At 42.7% G+C, this 25363-nt stretch overlaps 1 protein-coding gene across 1 annotated transcript in view; it reads left to right on the forward strand.

Annotated features, from left to right (window-relative positions):
- Nucleotides 1–25363, forward strand: part of GET1 (guided entry of tail-anchored proteins factor 1) — an 81700-nt gene that overhangs the window by 1594 nt on the left and 54743 nt on the right. The window contains exon 2 of the mRNA XM_077479866.1: nt 396–561. Coding sequence (XP_077335992.1) covers nt 396–561 — 166 coding nt within the window. The remainder of the gene's footprint in view (nt 1–395; nt 562–25363) is intronic.

The following is a 25363-nucleotide window of genomic DNA, read 5'->3' on the forward strand; positions in this document are numbered from 1 at the left end:
AAAATAATTATTATCAAAAAACAAATGATCTGATCATATGAGTGACAAATGATAATATTAATCCTCAATCCTTCTATACTGACCATCTGCAGGGGAGGTCAGACTAAGTCCACCCAGCATCACTCACTTCCTAAGCCTGTGATAGCAAAGTGCCATTTTCTTTTTTTTTTTCTACAAATATGGAGGAAGCTCCTCTCACAAGGACAACAGAAGACAGCTCTGGCACCACCGTGGCACACAGACAGCTCATTCAGAATCACAGCTTGCATACAGTTATACATTGCAACCAATGTGGAGTGTGATTTGTTTGCAGACATTTGTTCACAAACTCCAGGGTGGAAGTGGTTGGATTTTTTTTTTGCATGCTCTCTCTCAGCCTGTCTTCTTCTGTTCAGGTATCCAGGTTACTGCAGAAGGATGCCGAGCAGGAGTCTCTCATGAGGTCTGACATTCAAAGTATGAGACAGGAGCTCTCCAGTATTAGCATGATGGATGAGTTTGCAAGATACGCCAGGCTGGAGCGTCAAATCAACAAGATGACTGATAAACTTAAAACCCATGGTAATTTTTATGAAAGATTTTTCACTTTAATGATTTTTACTTGTATAATTACTATCCGGGTCAAGGATTGATTGCTATGAACATAAAGTAGTTGAGCAAACTTAAAGGGGCAGCATGGTGCAACATAATCCACCACATTGCACTGTGACCAAAAACCAAATGACGGGTTCCGCTTAAGGCTCCAGCCTGGTCCTCTCCTGTGCTATACCGCTGGGAGTGCTGGCGAGGACATAGCTCACCCCAGCTCCAGTAACAGGAGTAAGAACAAACAAAATTCCTATGTTCTGCACTTTGCTGCAAGACACTGTGAAGGACAGCCTCAGCCCAGGCTCCAGCCATGCCACACCCCCAATGTGTTTCGCTCTGCCTCCAGAGCTTAATCATGGGAAACCCATGATTAATCTTCAGGGCAGAGCAAAATGCGTTGGCTGTCTTGGCTGGTGTGCAGGCTGAGGCTGTCCTTCACAGCTTCACAGGGTCTTGCAGCGATGTACGGCATAGAGGACTTTTCCTTGTTCTAACTTCCACCACATTGCACCACGCTGTGGCCAAGACAATTTAAAGTGATTGTAAAGTTTCGTTTAAAAAATAAAGAAATAAATAACAAATATGTTATACTTACCTGCTCTGTGCAGTTGGTTTTGCAAACTTGCAATCCTCTTTATACATGGTAGTGCAGGAATAATTACACATTATACCAATGGTTTTACACAGGGCAGCCTGGATCCCCCTCTTCTCGGGTCCCTCTACAGTGCTGCTGGGCCCATCGCCCCTGTTGACTGCCCCCACAACATGCAGCTTCCTATGGGGGCACCCGAGCCGAGCCACAGCTCCGTGTGTGTCTCTATTCAGACACGGAGCTGCCGTTCAGCCTCGCCCCTTCTCTCCCCTGATTAGCTAACTGGCTATCCTATAACAGAAAAACCTGTAAGTGTAAAAAGAACATGCATGTGAGCAAACCACTTTGACCTACAGGTAAGCCTAGATTAAGGCTTACCTGTAGGTCCAAGAAATATCTCCTAAACCTACACGGCTTAGTGCCGTAGACAGCGGCGCACCGCAGTTAACGGAGATATGCCGCGAGTGGCGGCTCCCGTGCACATGCGCGGGAGTGACGTCATCGTGGCTTCGACGAATGACAGCGCTGGAGCAGCGAGACCCACCAAGAAGATGGAGGCTCCGGACTACAGGGGACAGCAGTGACTTCGCTGGCTCCTGTGTCAGGTAAGTGACACATAATGGACTACTATGCGATGCATAGTAGTCCATTATGCTTTACTTTTGCAGGGAATCAAAGAGGAAGTAAATCTATCAGGGTATACTTCCTCTTTAAGGAGGAGCTTCCCCCCCCCCCCCGAAGGAGTAGGACTCATAACCCTGGGGGGCAAAGTTCCTGCCAGGGGCATAGGTTCCACATGATCTGTTTAAGCTAGAAGGCCATTCTTCTAGGACAGCCAAAGGCATCCCTGAATACTAGGTCAGGGGGGCTCTCCCAAAGAGAGACCCCCCCCTCCCCCAGAGGCAGGGGAGGAAGGAACCAGGAGGCCACACATCCTTCCACTAGACGTCAGGGTAAGCCAAGGACTCACACCCTTCATCCAGTAAAAAAACACAAAATTTGAAAGTGACAAACAGTGAGGGAAAATAAATAAAAAAGTGTCCGTGCCCAAATTGTGCATTGGCCTAGGCCAGTGATGGCGAACCTTGGCACCCCAGATGTTTTGGAACTACATTTCCCATGATGCTCATGCACTCTGCAGTGTAGTGGAGCATCATGGGAAATGTAGTTCCAAAACATCTGGGGTGCCAAGGTTCGCCATCACTGGCCTAGGCCCTACAAAAGCAGTTGTTCTAGAGCTTAGTAAATAAGTTAAAGTGTTACTAAACCCACAACAGCAAAATCAGTCTGTATATGCAGTAAATCATGCTTGTTATACTCACTGTGGAACCTCCTAAGGGTTTAATCCTCCTCATTGTGTAAAAAGGCTGCTTGATCCTGTATGCACTGTCCCCCTGGACGAATCAGGATAAAAAGGAGCCTTTGGAGTCAGGCTGCACATGCTCAGTTTGGTGTGCATTGCTAGAGAGGTTTTTTTTTTCTTGGGAAAGTGCATGTGAGAAACATGGCCAATCAGCACTGTCCAGACAGAGGGTGGGGAGCCGTGCAGCCTCATAGGACAGCTCAGTGCAGTATGAAAAATCCTACAAACGTCACCAGGAACTAATAGAGGTCACAAGACTTCTAAATACCTTTTCTCCTCAGCACTATATAGCAGTTTATATTTACTAAAATAATTGCATTTCCATGTTCTGTGTACTGTGAGAGATCAGATATAAGTAAATTCAAGATCCTGGGTTTAGTAAATGCTTTACTTTGCAATGAATTACCCAATCACATGCAAGGTAAATGAAAAAATATAAAAAAAAGAATCAGCAATTTTGCTTGCACATGATTGGATGATGGATGTCAGTAGAGCTTCCGCTCATTTACTAAGCTCTGGAGCAACTGTACTTTGCAAAGTGCACATTCTGTTTGCCATTAGTAAATCAACCCCTTGATGTCTCTTTGTCTGTTGGGAGATCCAGTGACGGAAGCTCCATTCTGAGGTCCCCAGCTCCACCTTCCCTTATGAAAAGGCCCTTAAAAAAATCATACTATGGTGAATGTGAAAGCAGGAATGAGAATATGCAGCAGGGAAGTTTTTGTAGGTTGGGGAATCTGCAAATCAAAAACCTCAGCAGGGAAGTGTCTGAAAATGACAAAACATTAAAGCGGACTTTTCCGTAACTTTATAATTCTACATTAAACGTATACTAAAGTGTTGATGTTATACTTACCTGCTCTGTGCAGTTGGTTTTGCACAGAGAAGACCGGCTCCTCCTCTTCTCTGTTCTCTTGCTGGTGCCCCTGGCTCCTCCCTCCCGCTCAGTGCCCCCATAGCAAACAGCTTGCTATGGGGGCTCTTGAGCTGACCTGTTGCTCTGTGTGATTATTCAGATACAGAGATCTGTCCCCGCCCCCTCTCTCTCCTTGGCACCCCTTTACTGTCTCTGCCAATAAGAAGAGAGAGTTCTGGACAGCCGAGCCTCTTATGCAATATCTCTGGGCTCAGGTAAGTATTAGGGGGGCTGAGGGGGGTGGCTTCACACAGAAGGTTTTTTATCCTAATGCACAGAATGCATTAAGAAATACAGACAGTCCAGTTGATGTCAGTTGGGAAGCAGCAGCTGTTTGAACACAGCCAGTGCTCCCAACATGACATCAGTGCGGGTGCTTGTCCCTGAATAAGGACAGTGTGAGTTCAGGGACACACCCACTCATGCACACAGATGTCATATTAAGAGCAGTGGTTGTGTCCATGCAGCCGCTGCATCTCAGTTGACATCAATGGGATGGCTGTGTGGGTAAACGTGGCCCTGCATGGGTGTATGCTAAACCACGGAAGGGAGAGAGAGGCGCCAGGCGACCACTGGTGTAACAAAGTTTATTGGAGACAAAGTAAACTTCCATCTTTTGCTATTATCTGTAGATAACCCTATAATAAGGCTTACCTATAAGTAGTGTAAATTTTTCCTAAATGTGCACCATTTAGGAGATATTTCGTTTACATGCAGCCAGTGGCATCACTGGCGCATGCGCTCTGAAGGGAAGGCCACCCGTGCCGTTCCTTCAGAGCCCTGTGCCATAAACGGTGGCTCCCGCGGGAGTAACGTCATTGCGGCTCCAGCCAATCACACAGAGCCAGGGTCCGCAAAACTGGAAGTAAGACGGGTGAAGATGAGAGCTTTGTTTTAAGGTAAGTTTAACATAATGTGCTAGTATACGATGCATACTAGCACATTATTCCTTTACCTGCAGGTACCATAAAAAATTGTCCTGAGGTTTACAACCGCTTTAAAAACCGGTAACAAGTTCCACTCACACAGGGTGTCAAGTGTGGAGGTCTGGGACCGGAGGAAGCTCAGAAGATGATCCCACCTGGGATCAGGTAGTCAGTCCTTGCCAGGGCGGCAGCTCTGATGAATGGGAGAGGACACTGATGAGCAAGTAAGGAGGCGTGGCTAGCCACGGAAACACGTTCCGATTGGCTATTTCATTCCTTGGGCTGACCAGTGGTTACTGGCTCATGACAGCTCGCTCATCGGTGTCCTCTCCCATCTATTCACCAGAGCTGCCCCCCCGCGGCGAGGACTGACTACCCGATCCCGGGAGGGATCAAACCCTGAGCTTCCTCCGGTTCCAGACCCCCACACTTGACACCCTCTGTGAGTGGAACTTGTTACTGGTTTTTAATTTGTGTTTTTAATTTAAACTATGCTAAACCAGTGGTTGCCTGGCGCCTCTCTCCCCCTTTCCTTTTCTTTTTCAGCATGGGTTCCCAGACCCTAGGACAGGCAGCCTCTCTCCCACTGGAGACCATAGTCAGCCTCATCATCGTTATTGACTTTATTTATCTTGACACCCCTAGGCTTCATGTACACGCACGTTTAGGAGCAGTTCAACATTTTTTTCAGCTGCCCCTGAACTCTGCTGTATGTTATCATATCTGTACATGTACACAGGGTCATTTATAGGGGTTTCTAGGCAGTTAAGTTTAGAAGCATTTTTGTAAAGCAAAAAAAGTGTTCAGGACGAATGTTTAGAGGCATTTTAAATGGCATATGCCTGTAACCGCTTGTAAATGCGTGCAAACGCAGTAACTCGCATTTAGCCGTGTTTGGTTTACAGGTATTTTTCATTTTTGTCAATTTGCAAAAAAAAAAAAAACGCTTCTAAATGCAAACGCTGCATTGAAAACGTGGCAAAACTGATGTTTTTTTAAACATCACTTACTATCTGTCAAGTTAAATCGTTCAGGAGAGGTTTTAAAATGTCCCGTGTACATGAAACCTTACTATGTATTGGGACTCTTATGCCCTGTACACACGGTCGGACTTTCCGATGGAAAATGTGCGATCGGATCTTGTTGTCGGAAAATCCGATCGTGTGTGGGCTCCATCGGACTTTTTCTGTCGGAATTTCCGGCACACAAAGTTTGAGAGCAGAATCTAAAATTTTCCGACAATAAAATCCGATCGTTTAAATTCCGATCATGCATAGACAATTCCAACGGACAAAGTGCCACGCATGCTCAGAATAAATTACGAGACGAAAGCTATTGGCTACTGGCCTCTTTATAGTCCCGTTGTACGCGTTCTACTTCACCGCGTTCGGAACGATCGCATTTTCCGACAACTTTGTGCGACCGTGTGTATGCAAGACAAGTTTGGGCCAAAATCCGTCTGAAAAAATCAGACGGATTTTGTAGTCGGAATGTCCGACCGTGTGTACAGGGCATTAAGCATTTTTTCTGGACTATTTAGGGTAGCGCTGAGAATTTTTGCTTGTTTTTCCTTTGTATGCTAAAGTACGCCCTCTGTAAACAAGGCCTTATTAGTACTGTTTACCTTTTCTCCCCCATACCTTCAAACATAAAGTGGGAGATTTACTAAAACTGGTCTACATGGAATAATAACCAATCACCTTCTAACTTCAGCTTGTTCAATTAAGCTGGATGCTCATTGGTTACTATGCACAGGTACTTCAGGTTCTGTGTGCTCCACTTTTAGTAGACCCCCCTCCCAAAGTGTTGGTGAGGTAGAGTTGTGGCTTTTGTCTTCCTTTGTAGAGTCAGTAAATACAAACATGGCACCTGTCATCTTTGTGACTTGTTTCTGACAGAAGAGACATACAAAACAACTACTAAACAACTCTACCTTCCAGCAATTTTATCTTCTCTAAATTAATTTCTACTTTTAAGTGCCCACGCATATTTCAGTCTGATTATTTCAGTTATTCTAATCATAGATACAGAAAAAAAAAGAAAAAGGTAACTCAAGGATGAAAAGGAAAGGTTTAGAAAATGTTTGATTTTGAAGAAGGTTTTTTTGGGAGGCTGAATGGACTTTAATGGTATCGTTCAAAAACTTGGGATAACAGAATTGGTTATTCCAAGTTAAAATTTTTATTACAATCACAATTTAAAAATACATAGTTTTAAAAAGGAAAAGACAAAACAAATGGCTCTATACAGGCACAAATGATGTGACACTGGGATGATTATACTATGTAAAAACTGTTCGCTCAACATGTTTCGCAGGAAAGGTTTACCACTTCTTCAGGAGCTTGTTTTTGTATATACAGTATCTTACAAAGGTGAGTACACCCCTCACATTTTTGTAAATATTTTATTCTATCTTTTCATGTGACAACACTGAAGAAATGACACTTTGCTACAATGTAAAGTAGTGAGTGTACAGCTTGTATAACAGTGTAAATTTGCCGTCCTCTCAAAATAACTCAACACACAGCCATTAATGTCTAAACCACTGGCAACAAAAGCGAGTACGCCCCTAAGAAAAAAATGTAAAATTGGGCCCAATTAGCCATTTTCCCTCCCTGGTGTCATGTGATTAGTTAGTGTTACAAGGTCTCAGGTGTGAATGGGGAGCAGGTGTGTTAAATTTGGTGTTATCGCTCTTACTCTCTTACTGGTCACTGGAAGTTCAACATGGCACCTCATTGCAAAGAACTCTCTTGGGATCTGAAAAAAAGAATTGTTACTCTACCTAAAGATGGCCTAGGGTATAAGAAGATTGCCAAGATCCTGAAACTGATCTGCAGCACAGTGGCCAAGACCATACAGCAGTTTAACATGACATATTCCACTCAGAACAGGCCTCGCCATGGTCGACCAAAGAAGTTGAGTGCATGTGCTCAGCATTCAATCCAGAGATTGTCTTTGTGAAATAGACGTATGAGTGCTGCCAGCATTGCTGCAGAGGTTGAAGGGGTGGGGGGGTCAGCCTGTCAGTGCTCAGACCATACGCCACACACTGCATCAAATTGGTCTGCATGTCTGTCTTCCTAGAAGGAAGCCTCTTCTAAAGATGATGTACAAAAAAGCCTGCAAACAGTTTGCTGAAGACAAGCAGACTAAGGACATGGATTACTGAAACCATGTCTTGTGGTCTGATGAGACCAAGATAAACTTTTTTGGTTCAGATGGCGTGAAGTGTGTGTGGCGGCAACCAGATGAGGAGCACAAAGACAAGTGTGTCTTGCCTACAGTCAAGCATTGGTGGTGGGAGTGTCATGGCCTGGGGTTCCATTAGTGCTGCCGGCACTGGGAAGCTACAGTTCATTGAGGGAACCATGAATGTCAACATGTACTGTGACAAACTGAAGCAGAGCATGATCCTCTCCCTTCGGAGACCGGGCTGCAGGGCAGCATTCCAACATGACAACCCCAAACGCACCTCCAAGACGAGCACTGCCTTGCTAAAGAACTTGAGGGTAAAGGGGATGGACTGGCCAAGCATGTCTCCAGATCTAAACCCTATTAAGCATCTGTGGGGCATCCTCAAACGGAAGGTGGAGGAGCGCAAGGTCTCTAACATCCACCAGCTCTGTGATGTCATCATGGAGGAGTGGAAGAGGACTCCAGTGGCAACCTGTGAAGCTCTGGTGAACTCCATGACCAGGACAATGCTGGAAAATAATGGTGGCCACACAAAATATTGACACTTTGGGTCCAATTTGGACATTTTCACTTAGGGGTGTACTCACTTTTGTTGCCAGCGGTTTAGACATTAATGGCTGTGTGTTGAGTTATTTTGAGGGGACAGCAAATTTACACTGTTATACAAGCTGTACACTCACTACTTTACATTGTAGCAAAGTGTCATTTCTTCAGTGTTGTCACATAAAAAGATATACCAAAATATTTTAAAAAATGTGAGGGGTGTACTCACTTTTGTGAGATGTATGTATAGATAATGCTATAGAGCGATTAACAATGTCAAACTTTAAATCAAAAGAAAAAACACACATAGTCATCATATCATACAATCATCAGTGTATTGATTACATATACAATAAAGTTATATATGTTTTTTGTAGTGGTACTCCCAACAGTCCATGTTGTTTGGTTTTAATACGGTTGTAGTGTGTGGTGTAACTGAACAATTTTGTTCTTTTAGATCTTCAATGAAATCTAATGGACAGCTTAACAAAGACTTGATTGTACTTTCAGTTGTAATTTCAAAATTTTGATCATATCTTTATATAATCAAAGCATTTGAAGTCCAATCAAAAAGGAAATGGCAGATTGGAAAATGTTTCTTACGTTGCAATGTGGTTTTAGCATGTAACTACGCAATTATTTTTTATTTTTTTTAGATTGTGCAAAAAATGTAATGGACAGAAACATCACCAAAAATGATTGTTTTTTCAGTTGTTGTTCTGATTGTAGCTTTGATGGAATTTATACAAGCAGCACTAGCTGTTAAGAAAATATTCATAAAATCTAGATTGAATCACAGAGATTTGTTGCCAAAACGGGTACGTGTGACTAGTATACAAGTAGTAAAAGAAATGCAAAATACGTATTTAAATAAGTGCTTTGTGAACCTTTTGCTGTAACATTCCTAAGGGAAGGTGACAAACGAATGTTGGTACACATTAGGCTGTAGTGTAGTTGATGAGTCTAAGAAAAATGTCTTAACATTAGTCCACCATTGCTGCCTATGTGTCAGTGCCGTACTGGGAATAAGTACTGTATGCCCAATATTGCCAAATATCTGGGGGGGGGGGGGGGGGGGGTGTCGGGGGGATGTAATGTATAAGTTGTGCTAAGCTTAATTTCTTAGGGGCTGCCAAAAGCAAGTTTTTTTCCTATTACCAGGTAGGAGCACAGCTGCATTATTATTATACAGGATTTATATAGCACCAACAGTTTGCGTATCGCTTTACAACATGAGGGTAGACAGTACAGGTACAATAAAATTCAATAAAAGAGGAATCAGAGGGCCCTGCAGAGCTTACAATCTAGAAGCATAGAAGAACACAGAGGGAGCATAGGCTTAGCGCATTTTCCTCAATACATGTTTTTATTTAATAAAATATAGGTGAATATACTCACAAACCAGTAGTTGTGTCATAGCATTATCGTAAAATCATTCTCTTAAATTCATATGCAAAAATCCACAACACTTGTAGTCACATCGACTAACGTGTTTCAAGGTCTACCTCTTCTTCAGAGCCTTGTGTAGAAGTCTCTTATGCCGCGTACACACGACCGGACTTTTCGAGGGACTAGGTCCGACGGACTTTCCGAATGAACGGACTTGGCCACACACAATCACACCAGATTCGAATGTGATGACGTACGACTGGACTAGAATAAGGAAGTTCATAGCCAATAGCTGCCCTAGGGTCGGTTTTTGTCCGTCGGACTAGCATACACACAAACGGATTTCTCGGTGGGAAAATTTAAAACATGTTCTATTTCTAAAGTCCGCCGGATTTTTGGCAAGCAAAGGTCCGATGGAGCCCACACACGATCGAACTGTCCGACGGACTCATTCCGTCTGACCTTTGCTGTCAAAAAGTCCAGTCATGTGTACGTGGCTTGACAAGGAATTGTTCAGATAGGATCAGTGCTTCTCTCTTTAGTTCTGCTGTATATAGCTTTCTTGTTCCTTGGTCCGTTAGCCGATGTGACTACAAGTTTTTGGGGATTTTTGCATATGTATTTAAGAGGATGATTTTATGATAATGCAATGACACTAGGCCTATGCGCCCTCTGTGTTCTTCTGTGCCTTTAGTTCATTTGGACTCCCCCAGTCTTTGGAAGGCAGCGAGGTGTACACTAGCCACATATACTAACATGTCAAGATAAGAGTCTGATAACGTTGGGACTGACCACACAGCACAGGAGAGTGAACATTTTGATATGCTTACATTCTAGAACACTGGTATCCAAACTACGGCCCGGGGGCCAGATGCAGCTCTTTGGTTGTTTTTATCCAGTCCTTGGGGGAAAATTTTCATCCACCGATACCAACAATGGGGCATAGTTCCCCCCACTGACACCAATACTGGGGCAGAATCCCTCCAAATGGCACCAACAATTGGGTCCAATGGCATTAATGATAGGGCGCAATTCCTCCCACTGACACCAAATATGGGGCATTGTTTTTTCCCACTGACGTTGGGGCTCTTCTACTACCAATGGCCACAATCTGGCCCCCCTTAAAGTTGATGTAAACCCTCACATATACCTAGTGAAGTCAATAGCCGCGGATGATGCACAGAGTTTAAACAAAGTTTTACATACATATCTGCTGTCTTTCCCTTTCTATATTCTTTAGAAAGTGCACATGGTGTTACAAATGTTTCTCCTGGTTTCAGCTGTGGGAGCGGAGTCTAGGCATACACTGTGTGAGCTGATCGGAGGAAAAGCACACCCCCCCTTCCACATAGGCAGAGGAACGAAGAAAGATGCAGAGCTGTGCTGTGAATAGACAAGCTCTCTGCTTATCTGTCTCTAAGTTCCATCCTTGACACAAATTTTCAGCTGCTTTTATCTCCTGTGTCGGAGAGCTTGTCAGAAGTTATCATACTGATATCAGAGGAACGGAGCAGCACAAAGACACAGGATTTAGGGCTTTGGAGAGAGATAAGTAAACACTACAGCTATATGTGCCCGAGTCAGATTTCATGAAAGGAGTTTACATACACTTTAAGTTTGAAGGACCGTAAACTGGCCCTTTGTTTAGAAAGTTTGGAGACCCCTGATCTAGAAGATAGCTGTGGAACGGGAATAGAGGGGAAATACCCCAATGGGGACACTAGTTCTGGTGACTACCTTCCTTCATTTTACTTGACTTCATTTTCACTTCACTTCCTTCACTTTCCGTCACTTTGAAGGCGTTTCCTCTCACTACCCTTTTGGCCTTGGTACAGAAAGTGAAGGGTGATCTCCCCAATGAGACACAGATGGCAAAAAAATATTTTTTTAATTTCATCTTAAATGGAAAAAAAAAGTTTTGTCTTCAGTTCTACTTTACATTTCCATCCAATCAGTTACAAGAATGTGTAGCATAAATTTGTTCGTTTTGAGACTTAATAGTAGATATTTTTGGACACTATAGGACTACCAAAAGATCTTTCTTCCAGCTGATGTCTGCGCCTACGTACATTTTTGAATCTTATAAGCATCCATGTGTATGTTACAGGTAAAGGACCTGCGATGGTGTCCATCTTTGCAGACTATAGTTGAACAAAAAGCAATTGGTTGAATGTTTCAAATACAGCCAATATTGCTTTTGATAATAACCACCCGAATATATCTGCCCTGCGCTGTGCCCTAAAGTTATTCAGTTGTCATTTAGCATCTCCAAAATTACAGGTATTGTATAGTTGACATCTGGTGAAAATGCAAATATATGCCAGTCTGGCCTCTGAATGGATAAATCTTGGGTTGGCTTTAATAATAGAGAAGACATCTACTGACTGAGGTTTCATTCACCACCATTTGGAACCCCAGCCAAAATTTCATGTTTAGTTTTTCTTTCCCAATCATTATGGTCATAAACCATACAGGTATAAAACCCTACAATACATTATAAAAACGTACCGGTACATGAGAACATTAGTAACATGTACCATTGGTCACTAAGTTCCTGTTTTAGTTTTTGACACATAAGACTAAAGTTATTTCCTTTTTTAGATTGTAAGCTCCAACGAGCAGGGCCCTCTGATTCCTCTTGTACCAAATTGTAATGTAACTGTAATGTCTGCCCTCATGTTGTAAAGTGCTGAGCAAACTGTTGGCGCTATATAAAACCTGTATAATAATAACGATATTGTCGAACAGTTCTGAATTGGTTGCAGGGACATCTATTATCCATGTTCCTGTGTTTATTTTTTTTATGTTACATCATTTGGCTCAAGGTTTACTCTTACCCTAAAATTTGGGGATTCCAGTTTCTTTTCCTAACTCTTTTATTTATATGGTTGAGTCGCATTGCAAAGATATGCAAATTTCAACAACACACCAGGAGATATTGAAATCTTATCCATCAAAAAAGGTAAGTATACAGAAGTTGTAGGCCACTGTAACGTCATGGCAGGTGAAACCTTATATCCTAATTGGGTATCTAGAAAACCAGTACTACACTCTGATTCTGAATTGATTGCCGGATAGAAGGAACGCTTCAAAAACAGATGTAGGGCGTCACATGTCCATATTAAGGCTTTGGACTGGTGTTATGTTATCAGATGTGAGACTGGGAAGGGGAGGGGGGGAGTAGGAGGCGAAAACAGAAACAGAGAAAGGCATATGAGTACTCCCTGGGGGGGGCATGGTGGGGACCGGAATGGTCGCCCATATTGTGTAAATAGGTTCAGGTAGGCATCGATATAGACAGGGTTTCCAAGTTCACATAAAAGCTTCCTCCATGTTATGTAGGGTGGAATTGAGATCTTCCACGTCTAATATTTTGTTTACCCTGGTGAACCACAGAGATTTTGTAGGCAGTTACGTTTGTTTCCACCTAAGCGATTTACAGGCCTATGCCACATTTAAAATGTAAGTAAACCCATGGATTTAAACAGTTAAAAAAAAAAAAAGCATGCCGGGAACTGCACATTGGCTGTGCTCTCAGCTAAACGATCAAACCATCCAATGGCTGGTGTCATAACGAATCACATGTGCAGCACCATAGCAGTTGAAGATTATACCGGGATGATGCCCGCACCTGCAGCCATCATCCTGGTACTGATTTTTAGAGTGGGCGATTGGCTTTCCAGCCATAACAACCGATGCGGCTAAAAGCCGCTCGGCTGTTATGCGGGAGGGGACGTCCCCCCCTCCCGCCGTCCTTACCGGGGCTCCCGTTCAATCGGGAGCACCGATGCACAATCCGGCGCTTCTGGCGGCTAGGGAGGGACTGGAATGAAGTCGTATGTGGCTTCATTCCAGTCTCCTAATTGTAAACACAGGAGTGACGTCATTGTCGCTTCCTGTTTACTCGGCTGCCAATGGTGCCGGATTTAAAAATATATACAGTATTCAGAACCCCCGAAACCGGCAATCTGAATACTTTGAAGTGTAGAGGAGGGATCGGAGGTCTTTTAGACCCCCGATCCCTCCATAAAGAGTACCTGTCACCACCTATTACTGTCACAAGAGATGTTTACATTCCTTGTGACAGCAATAAAAGTGATCAAAATTATTATTATTTTAAAAAAAAAAACAATTTATTAATTTTAAAATAAGAAGAAATTTTTTTTTTTAAAGCGCCCCCGTCCCTGCAAGCTCGCGCAGCAAAGAAAACGCATACGGAAGTTGCGCCCGCATATGTAAACGGTGTTCAAATTACACATGTGAGGTATCGCCGCGATTGTCAGAGCGAGAGCGATAATTCTAGCACTAGACCTCCTCTGTAACTCTAACCAGGTAACCGTAAATTGATATTGAGATTTTTAGGTACCGTAGTTTGTTGTCATTCCACAAGTGCATGCAATTATAAAGTGTGACATGTTTGGTATCTATTTACTCAGCGTAACATCATCTTTCACATTATGCTAAAATTTTATTGTTTCGTTTTTTTTAAATTCATGAAAGTGTCCCTTTTCCCAAAAAGTTGCGTTTAAAACACCGCTGCGCAAATACCGTGTGACATAAAATATTGCAAAAATCGCTGTTTTATTCTCTAGAGTCTCTGCTAAAATATATATATATATATATATATATATATATATATATAATGTTTGGGGGTTCCAAGTAATTTTCTAGCAAAAAATATGGATTTTAACTTGTAAACACCAAATGTCAAAGATAGGCTTAGTCATGAAAGGGTTAACAGTAGGCAGCTGGAGCTGCTGCCTGTTCACTTCCTGGATTTACACAGACACACCTCCAGCTCAGCAGCCCTACAATTCTCATTGGCCCTTTTTAGGCGCAGCGCTTGCGCAGTACGGAGCACAAGGAGATTCCCGAAAATCTCTGAAGATGAACGCACCTGCGAAGTACATAGCGGACACTGTCAGACGGGGGACACTATTTGACATGACACCGGCAGAGGATTTAATAGATGGAAAATTGAAAAGATGACTGAAGGTCCACTTTAAATTCACGCAATTCGTGAAATATGTGGATTTGAGATCATGAATTTTGCTAATAAGTATTTTGTTCATGAATTATCTGAAATTACTCTTGGGTTAGACAAGTTAGGAATATCCAAAATGGCTACAACTTGACAATTTGTTCATTCTTATCTATAAGTGAAAATATAATTTGGTAGTTTTATATATGAAGAGTAGGGGCTTTACAGGATGACAGACCTCAGTATTTGGGTCAATCATAATTTGCCCTGCCAGGCCTATGTCGGTCATCTTTTATTGGATTTTCCTGACTTGGGGACAATAACTAGCTTTTTTGGAGGTACTTGATTTTGTGTCACTTTTTAAGACTGTATAATTGCTTTTTCTATAGAGAGTGTAAAGCTGGCCATAGATGGGTAGAATTTTGAACTCAAATTCTTAGCCCTTGTACACATGGTCGGACATTCCGACAACCAAATCCGACAGATTTTGTTTGATGGATTTTGTCCAAAACTGTTGCATACACACAGTTGGACAAAGTTGTCAAAAAATCCGATCGTACTTAATGTGATGACGTTATTTCGTTAGGGCGGGACTACGTTCAGGCTAGTAGCCAATAGCTTTGGTCTAGGAATTTGATCTGAGCATGCGTGGCACTTTGTCCGATCGTAATTCTCTACACATGATCGGACAAAGTCCGATCGGATCATGTTGTCGGAAAATTTTATAGCCCAGCTGGAAAACTTGGTCCGTCAGATTCTTCCGACACAAACAGTCCGATGGAGCCCACACACTGTCAGATTATCCGACAACACGGTCCTGTCGGACATTGTCCATCAGAATGTCCGACCGCGTGTACAAGGGCTTAGGAATGGAATGTTCTAACAAACTTTGATTGTTTTTCTAATCATTAGTGGGCCAACCAATGTTAATTTCTGACTGCAGTGATGGAAAAAATTAATAAGGAGCAGGATGGAATTTTTGTTTTGCAGTGAACAAATTTCTAACAGTGTACAGTATATGGTTTTCGTTCAGTTAAGTCCATTCATTCCAAAATCAAATCTTAGAATAAAATTACATTTTTCAAACAGCACACAAGTGTGCTAAGAATGCTCTGAGAATTTTCATACAAATTTTCCTAAGAATTTTCGTTTGAAATTCTATCCGCCTATGGCCAACTTAAGGAAGAAGCAGTTCACCACTTTTGTTTCATACCCTCATCTCAGCCAAGACCTGCTAACATTGTAATATTACCCATTAGCATGCCCGAACCTCCCAGTTCTAGGTGCAAGCTTCTCCTCAGCTCATGCTGACCCCACATTTCATTTCATCCACAAAGTTATGCTTCTCTGCCTTGTGGCTAAGATCAAGTGTAGAATCTGTTCTTATCAGTTACCAGGAGGTGGTGCTTGCTTCCGTCCCTGTGCTCACGGCGAAGTGGACCAGGGGTAGCGGTGGCTATGCAAAACCTGCTGGTGCAAAGGTAACCTGGAGCGATTCGTAGCCAAAAGGGAAGCCTTCTGATTGGGATGGAGAACCACTGGGTCTGGCTGAAGGGTCAGGTACCTGGCCTTCTGGCCAAGATTTGTGCGGTTTCTGCCCCTTTGAGTTTTTTGGATGGGAAAGCCTGCCCCTTTTTGGTGTTATTGAGCGGAATTGGCCATTACCGCCAAATATAATTAGGTGGGAGCATTGGGACCTATGGGGAGATTTTTTCAATTTGGTCTCCCTAAATGAATCTCATGATGTTCTGATACCTTCCTGGCTGGGGTGGGGCTGCATTGGTCTGGGCTGTTGGACAGGGTAGAGAGAAAAGCTCATGGTTAATGTGCCCCTGAAGCGGCAGGTCAGGGGTGCCAAAATCTCACTAGTGTTAAGGGGCACTTTGAGTTTGGCACTAAGGTCACTTCACCATACACACTTTTTTCACACCTGCCTCTAGGGCCAAGCCTTTTGACTAGGGCCAGAGGAATTTTTTATTCCTGGTCGGAGGGCTGGCCATTGTATTGCACAATGGTCACTTTTCACTCTATCCCACTTCCCTCTCCCCAGTTTCTATTTATTTACCCCAGTGTTTGTCACTTTTTTGTATTTTTTTGTTTGGTGTATACACGTTTGTCACTGTGATGAGTAGGGTGTGGGTCCTCGGCCCAACCATGAAAGTCTTGGAGGGGGACATAGGCCTTTTGGCTTGTTTCGTCCTCTCTCATGGGGTCTCCCTTTGGGGGAGCCCCACCTAGTACTTGGGTGGGTCTGGTTTCGGCCAGATGGACCCATGTGATGTACCTCAGTCCCCGTCTGGAGCCTAATGCCCCAGGGGATCAGGGTAAGGTCCTTCCCTAGTGGAGGACAGTGTAACACCCGTCGTATGGTTTGTGTCTCACTCTTTATGTGTGCGCACTTCTTTTGGCACCGGGTGGAGTTTTTGGGTGTGTTTCACATGCCACTGGCTTTTCAAAAAAATAAAAAACAATGTGGAAATTGATCAAGCCATAAAGCTTTATTGTGATGCAGAATCATGCAAAGCCTGTCTGGGCTGCTTCATAAAAATGAGTTCCAGTCAAAAGAACTCAATCGTGGACTGATAAAAGAACAAGATGATGCAGCAATGGTTTCATAACCTCTTAGCTTCATCTGTGCCCAGACACAGATGTTCAGATGTCTTACCATGAACGAGTTGTGGTGAAAAAAAAGGCACCCTTCAAACTTTTGGTGCCATTGGGACCCAAGGAGATCTCATTCCCTGATTCAAGCAACCAACAAATGTGTCTCATGCACTGGAATCTTTATTCTCTTCATATCTATGTTCTGTAGAAAAGGGAACCATTTTAGTTATAAGTTGCAAAGAGATTTTTAGTCATAAATTGCAAAGAGATTTTCAATTGTGTTGAAAAAAGCCCTTGGTGTAGTCACATTTGCTTCTGATGACCAGAATAGTTGGTTACTTCAACTCTAATCAGCCTAATGCCGCGTACACACGTTTGGAATTCACATCGGAAAAAGCTCTGATGGTTTTCCCGTCTGAATTCCGACGGAATTTCACTCAAACTGTCTTGCCTACACACGATCACACCAAATTCCGACGGTCAATAATATAGCGACATACAACATATTCAACGGTACTATAAAAGGGAAGTTTAATGCTTCCGAGCATGTGTCGAATTGTTTCCGAGCATCGGAATTTTGCGTGTCGAAATTGCATACACACAATTGAAAAATCCGATAGAAAGGTTTACCATCTGAAAAATTAAGAACAGGCTCTTAATCTAAAGACCGTCGGAAATGCAGACAGAAAAAGACTGATGGGCATACACACGGTCGGAAAATCCGATGAAAAGCTCCCATCGGACTGTTTCCATCGGAAATTCCGGCCGTGTGTACGCTTAATAATTGTTGCAAGTGAAAAAATGATGCTCAGTGATATTTTTGCAGACATTTTTGTTTGGCAAGTTAGTTTTTGGGCTTCATGAATCTGTTCCCACAAGTGTGCACTTTCATTTTATTGTGTGCCAGCAACTAAAGTCTGAGTGATGGCCAAGCCTGGGTTGACAAATGGCCTTTATCAGCCATGTGATTACTGTGCTTTTGCTTTTTTTTTTTTTCTTTCTCACCTCCCTATAGAGCGGTAATTAAGGCCAAGTACTCTGGACTTCTCCCAGTGTTTTTAGAAACAAAGGGGCAGCAGGGACTATTAGCACAATAATTGAGCTGAGGCTCAACTCTGTTCTCAGCAAATGTTACCATGATTACTTTCGGCACCATGCTTACGTTTTGAAGTATACTCTTATTCGCTTCGTCTAGCACGTGAAATACACATGTAGTCTTATGCATTGATATTGGACAGAAGGCATCATAGCACAAACAAGTTCAGATTCTCCTGGGGAGTTATCCTGAGGTTTGGCTAAAATGAAAAAAAGCGGTAAAGCTTGGTTAATAATAATAAACTTTATTTTATATAGTGCCTTTAAAGGTGGCTTCTCAAAGTGCTTTACAAAGAAAACACAAAAAATACACAAGATAACATACAGAGTCACAAGACTGAAAATGTACTTTCATCAAATTAAATTGCCATTTTCATAGGAACTTTGTGCTGTTACATCTGTTTTGCACTTGACCAATAAAGCTAAGTGATTTTGAAAGAACCAGACCACCCAAAATGAAAATGATCATTTTTGGTAGGTCCTAGAGCGTATCATGTATTGGTGAGACCCCTGCCTTGAGTTCACAGGACTGCACAACTGCTGTGCTCTTTATGTTGGACTTTTTTTGATTTGAGGTTTTAACCACTTCTGGACCGCCGCACGCCGATATACGTTCTAACTTTGAAGAGGGATATCTTTGTTATGGCAGCAGCTAGCTGCCATAACCCTGGCATCCTGTCCTTTGGCCGGCGGTCCGGTTTCCGATAATACGGTTTCTTCAGCGGATTCGCAGCGAGATCACTTTTATTGGTGGCGGGCCAACCTCCTGCCGCACACCAGTGCCCCCTCCGCTGCCTACCGGAGCCGTCGGTAGTGGCGGAGGCAATTGGATGCTTGTCTTTCCTAGGTATGGAGACGAGTGAGGGGAAGATGGCCCCCACCCGTCTCCATACCATTGCAGGGCGGAAGTGACGTCAAAACGTCTCTTCTGCCCATGGCTCTTAAAGGGCCGTTTTTTTTTTTCATTTTTTCAAATGACCCCATTTTTTTTTTATTGCATTTTAGTGTAAATATGAGATCTGAGGTCTTTTTGACCCCACAGCTCATATTTAAGAGGTCCTGTCATGCTTTTTTTCTATTACAAGGGATGTTTACATTCCTTGTAACAGGAATAAAAGTGACACGATTTGTTTTTTAAAAGAACAGTTTAAAAATAAAAAATAAAAGGTAAAATAAATAAGAAAAAACATTTTTTAAACACGTCCCATCCCGCCGAGCTCGCGTGCAGAAGTGAGTAGCAGCCACATATGAAAGCAGTGTTCAAACCACACAGGTGAGGTATCGCTGCAATCGGTAGAGCAATAATTCTAGCACTAGAGCTCCTCTGTAACTCAAAACATGCAACCTGTAGAATGTCGCCTATGGAGATTTTTTTAAGGGTAAAAGTTTGTCGCCATTCCACGAGCGGGCGCAATTTTGAAGCGTGACATGTCAGGGTATCAATTTACTCAGTGTAACATTATCTTTCACAATATAGAAAAAAATTGGGCTAACTTTACTGTTGTCTTATTTTTTAATTAAAAAAAGTGTATTTTTTCCAAAAAAAGTGTGCTTGTAAGACCGCTGCGCAAATACGGTGTGACAGAAAGTATTGCAACGACAGCCATTTTATTCTCTAGGGTGATAGAAAAAAATGTATAATGTTTGGGGTTTCTAAGTTATTTTCTAGCAAAAAAAAAAAAAAAAAACTGTCTTTAACTTGTAAACAACAAATCTCAGAAAGAGGCTCAGTCCTTAATGTGGTGCAGGGTTGTATTAAATCATATTATATTTGCATCAAAAGTGAACCTAAAGCTGGGTATACACGTATCGTAATTCGTCCAGTTCAGCAGGAACCAGATGAATTTCGATGTGCATGTAGCCCTCTCTGTTCAACAGAAGCCGGTCCGTTCAGTTGAATGGTGCTGCTGGAAAAGCAGCATTTGATCAGCTGCTGCAGCGCTATATGTGTGTATTCTGCTGAGGGTGAGTCCCTGCTGTCAGAATACAATAGCGCAGCAGGGGAGACTCCTGCATCTATCGTTCAACCCGCTGGTTGAACGAAAAAAAAACCCAGCTCTGTGTATACACAGTTTCAGGTATAATTAAAGACAAAACGTTTTTTTCCAGTTTTGGATATTGTGGAGATGGATTAGAACATCTATAACATTTTTATTGCTGCCTGTGTCCCCGTTAGGGAGAGTCATCATCTCAGTTTGTCCTGTTTGCCATTATCATTGAAAGTAAAAGAAAATACTACATTTTGGGTTGTCCCTAGAACAGTGGGGGGGCCTCAAGGGATTCCCTCAATTTGCATGGATTTCCGCTCGCTTCCTGTTTTTTAGTGTTAATTTTGGCAGCGAATTTCGATTTAGTTTTAGTCTTAAGCCCCATACACACTATCAGATTTTCTGATGATTTTTTCCTTCAGATTTACCAAAACCATATAATATGAGGTTAAACCTTAGGAGTTTCAATTTGTATGCAATCAGGCAGGCCCTTCTACTACATGGTTTTGGTAAATCTGAAGGAAAAAATCAGCAGAAAATCTGATGGTGTGTATGGGGCATTTTAGTTTTAGTCCCATTTTAGTCTTCTGCAATTGTCTTAGTTTAATGCCATGTACACACGACCGGTTTTCCCGTCGGAATAAACTCCCAAGGTTTTCCCAACGGAATAAACTCCCAAGGTTTTCCCAACGGAATAAACTCCCAAGGTTTTCCCAACGGAATAAACTCCCAAGGTTTTTCCGACGGAGTTCCGCTGAAACTGTCTTGCGTACACACGATCACACCTAATGTCCGATCGTGAAGAACGCGGTGACGTACAACATGTACGACGGGACTAGAAAAAGAAAATTCAATAGCCAGCAGCCAATAGCCTCCATCTCATACTTGCTTCAGAGCATGCGTTGTTTTTGGTCCGTCGCAACAGCATACAGATGAGAAGTTTTACCGATAGGAATTGGTCCCGTCAGAAATATTTAAAACATGTTCTCTTTCTAGGTCTGTCAGAATTTTCGTAAAAAAAAAAAAAAGTCAGATGTGGCATACACAAGATTGGAATATACGATGAAAAGATTCTGTCTGACTTTTTCTGTTGGACATTCCACTCGTGTGTACGTGGCATTAGTCGTATTTAAATGAAAATAATTTTGGGGCGCTCTAATTAGTTAATAAATATAATAGTGTAAATCTTATCTACTCAACCATAAAGAAAAAATAAACAATCATCCAAAATATATAAAAATATGTGAAAACAATAATCAAATGTTCCCACTAAGTGATCAAGTGACATATAAATAATTCCTTCAAAGGTTACTTATAATTTTCCAATCACACAAAGTCCCATCAATATGCCAATACAGCTTCTTTAATCAGTGATCCCAAATCCACCAGTACAAGAGATCTTGCAGCATGTGATAAAGATGATTCCAGAGAGATTGCATATACCTCCACCAAAGAACTCAATGCAACGACACCCAATCGTGAGATGAATATACAATCTGCTTACCAGATTCGTTTGACCACTTTAATTAACCACTTCAATTCCGGGCACTTAAACACCTTCCTGCCCAGACCAATTTTGAGCTTTCAGCGCTGTCGCACTTTGAATGACAATTGCGCGGTCATGCTACACTGTACCCAAATGAAATTTTTATCATTTTTTTCCCACAAATAGAGCTTTCTTTTGGTGGTATTTGATCACCTCTGCGGTTTTTATTTTTTGCTAAACAAATAAAAAACTACCGAAAATTTTGAAAAAAAAAATGTTTTTTTTTTTGTTTCAGTTTCAAAACTTTGCAAATAAGTAAGTTTTCTCCTTCACTGATGGGCACTGATGGGGTTACACTGATGGGCAATGATAAGGCGGCACTGATGGGCACCGATGAGGTGGCACCAATGAAGTGGCACTGATGAGGTGGCATTGATGGACACCGATATGTGGCACTGATAGGCGGCACTGATGGGTGGCACTGATGGGCGACACAGATGGGCACTGATAGGTGGCACGGATGGGCACGGATAGGTGGCACAGGTGGGCATGGGTTAGGCGGCACAGGTGGGCATGGGTAGGCAGCACAGGTGGGCATGGGTAGGCAGCACAGGTGGGCATGGGTAGGCGGCACAGGTGGGCATGGGTAGGCACTGATAGGTGGCACAGATGGGAACTGATAGGCGGCATTGTATTATAATATATTGTACTAATGGATGCCAATCAGTGCCAATCAATAATGCATGCCAATCAGTGATGCCCATTGTGGGCACTGATTGGCATCCATTATGGGCACTGATTGGCATCCATTGTGGCACTGACTGCAATCCCTGGTGGTCTAGGGTGGCATACCTTGTCCTTGGCATCCCTGGTGGTCTGGTGGTGTCCCTGGTGGTCCAGTGTGGGCATCCTCGGGGGGGCTGTGCTGATAATCGATCAGCACAGACCCCCCCCTGTCAGAGGAGCAGCCGATCGGCTCTCCTCTACTCGCGTCTGACAGACGCAAGTGAGGAAAAGCCGATCACCGGACACTGGACACGGCTGATCACGTGGTAAAGAGTCTCCGTCGGAGACTCTTTACCGAGATCGTAGTTGCCGGGTGTCAGACTGACACCCTGCAACAACGATCGCCGCGATGCGCGCCCCCGGGGGCGCGCAGCGGCTCATAATCCTGATCACGTCATATGACGTCCGGTCAGGATTATGAAACCACTTTGCCGCCGTCTATTTGCAATAGGGCGGGCGGCAAGTGGTTAAAAAGTAAGTCAACCAACGCTTGTACAGGTAAATGCCTGTTCACATGAATGCTGACATGGGTGCATAGGACAACATATCCCCCTTCACAGTCTCAAGCGGTATATAGGAAAGAGCAGAAGACATCCATAGCATAATACTGTATTTATTAAAAAAAAGTGTTTAAAAGACATAGCCAAATGGCTCCTTACGTTGTCATGTGCCTAAATAGTCGTATTTAGTTGACTAAATCTCTAGTAAATTTTAGTAGTCTAAAATGTCCTACGTTTTAGTCGACTAAAATCTCTAGTACATTTTAGTTGTCTAAAATCTAATGGGTGCAATTAAATTGTAATGCATTAGTTAACATTTCTCTACAATTTCCAAGCTCATTATATACTGCTGGAGTGAAAAATCGAATATGTTATTATTTATGGTATTGAGGTATGATCATGCACTACAGACCAGTGTTAATTTTGAAGTCAAATTTCTATTTAGTCTTATGCCGCGTACACACGGTCGGAATTCCGGCCAGAAAAAGACCGATGAGAGCTTTTCATCGGAAAATGCGACCGTGTGTATGCTCCATCGGAATTTAGCTGTCTGAATTTCCGCCAGCCAAAAATTGATAGCATGTTCTCAATTTTCCAGACGGAAAAACTTTCCGATCGTGTGTATGCAATTCCGACACGCCAAAAATCACGCATGCTCAGATTCAACTATGAGACAGAAGCTATTGGCTACTGGCTATTGAACTTCCTTTTTCTAGTCCTGTCGTACGTGTAGTACGTCACCTTGTCACCTCGGAATTTGGTGTGACCATGTGTAGGCAAGACAGCTTGAGCCGAATTCCGTCGGGAAAACCATCAGAGCTTTTTCCGACGAGAATTCCGATCGTGTGTACGCCGGCATTAGTCTTTTGACTAAAATGGCATTTTAATCCCATTTGTGTTAACTCTCATTGCATCAATAAATGGACTCTTAATGAGCTTCAATGCATGAAAACTATTTTCTTGCACTATTTGAGCAAAGCAGCCCACCACAATGCAGAGCATACTTTTGTAGTTTGGAGTTGAAGGGAGGGTGCATTATTATATGCTTTACATTTGTGTGTTTGGAAGCCATTTAGAATTAATGTCAACACACTGAAATGATCCATTGAGCATCATGAAAAAGCATCAGAATTTGCGATCTCATGCACATGGGTGTGATGTAGCTCAGGTATGTCAACTCTAGCCTGCTTTTCTGGCCTACAGTGAACATGAAATGACTCCGGGGTAAAGGTGTCACTTTTTTTTTCTTTTTTTCTTTTTTTTTTTTGCATCTGATCATTTAGAATGTTTTCATATTCCTTTGTCAAACCTAAAATGTGGTAAATAGTCTGTTATACACCCGTGGCCAAAAGTTTTGCGAATGGTGGCACACATTCATTTTCACAAAGTCTGCTGCTTCAGTGTTTTTTAATCTTTTTGTCAGATGTTACTATGGTATACTGAAGTATAATTACAAGCATTTCATAAGTGTCAAAGGCTTTATGTTGACAATAACATTAACATTATGCAAAAAGTAAATGCTGTATTTGCAGTGTTGACTCTTCTTTTTCAAGACCTCTACAATTCTCCCTGGCATGCTGTCAATCAACTTCTGGGCCGCATCCTAATTGATGGCAGCACATAATCAATGTTTGGAGTTTGTCAGAATTGATGGAGTTTTTTGTTCACACGCCTCTTGAGGATTGACCACAAGTTCTTAACGGGATTAAGTTGTGGGGAGTTTCCTGGCCATGGACCCAAAATTTTAGATGTTTTGTTCCCCAAGCCACTTGATTATCACTTTTGCCTTATGGCAAGGTGCTCCATCATGCTGGAAAAGGCATTGCTCATCACCAAACTGTTCTTGGATGGTTGGGAGAAGTTGCTCTCGGAGGATGATTTTGTACCATTCTTTATTCATGGCGGTGTTCTCAGGCAAAATTGTGAGTGAGCCCACTCCCTTGGCCAAGACGCAACCCCACACATGAATGGTCTCAGGATGCTTTACTGTTGGCATGACACAGGACTGATGGTAGCGATCACCTTTTCTTCTCTGGACAAGGTTTTATCCGGATTCCCTGAACAATCGGAAAGGGGATTCATCAGAGAAAATTACTTTACCCCAGTCCTCAGCTGTCCAATCCCTGTACCTTTTGCTGCATATCAGTCTGTCCCTGATGTTTTTCCTGGAGAGAAGTGGCTTCTTTGCTGCCCTTCTTGGCACCAGGCCATCCTTCAAAAGTTGTCGCCTCACTGTGTGTACCGATGTACTCACACCTGCCTGCTGCCATTCCTGAGCAAGTTCTGCACTGGTGGTGCCCCGATCCCACAGCTGAATCAACTGCGGTCCTGGTACTTGCTGGACATTCTTGGGCGCCCTGAAGCCTTCTTCACAAATGCATTGGAAATTTTTTATGTGAGATTAAGTT

Source organism: Lithobates pipiens, unplaced genomic scaffold, assembly GCF_037356315.1.
Source record: "Lithobates pipiens isolate NorthernLeopardFrog02 unplaced genomic scaffold, aLitPip1_a1.2 Scaffold_16, whole genome shotgun sequence".
Classification (NCBI taxonomy): Eukaryota; Metazoa; Chordata; class Amphibia; order Anura; family Ranidae; genus Lithobates; species Lithobates pipiens.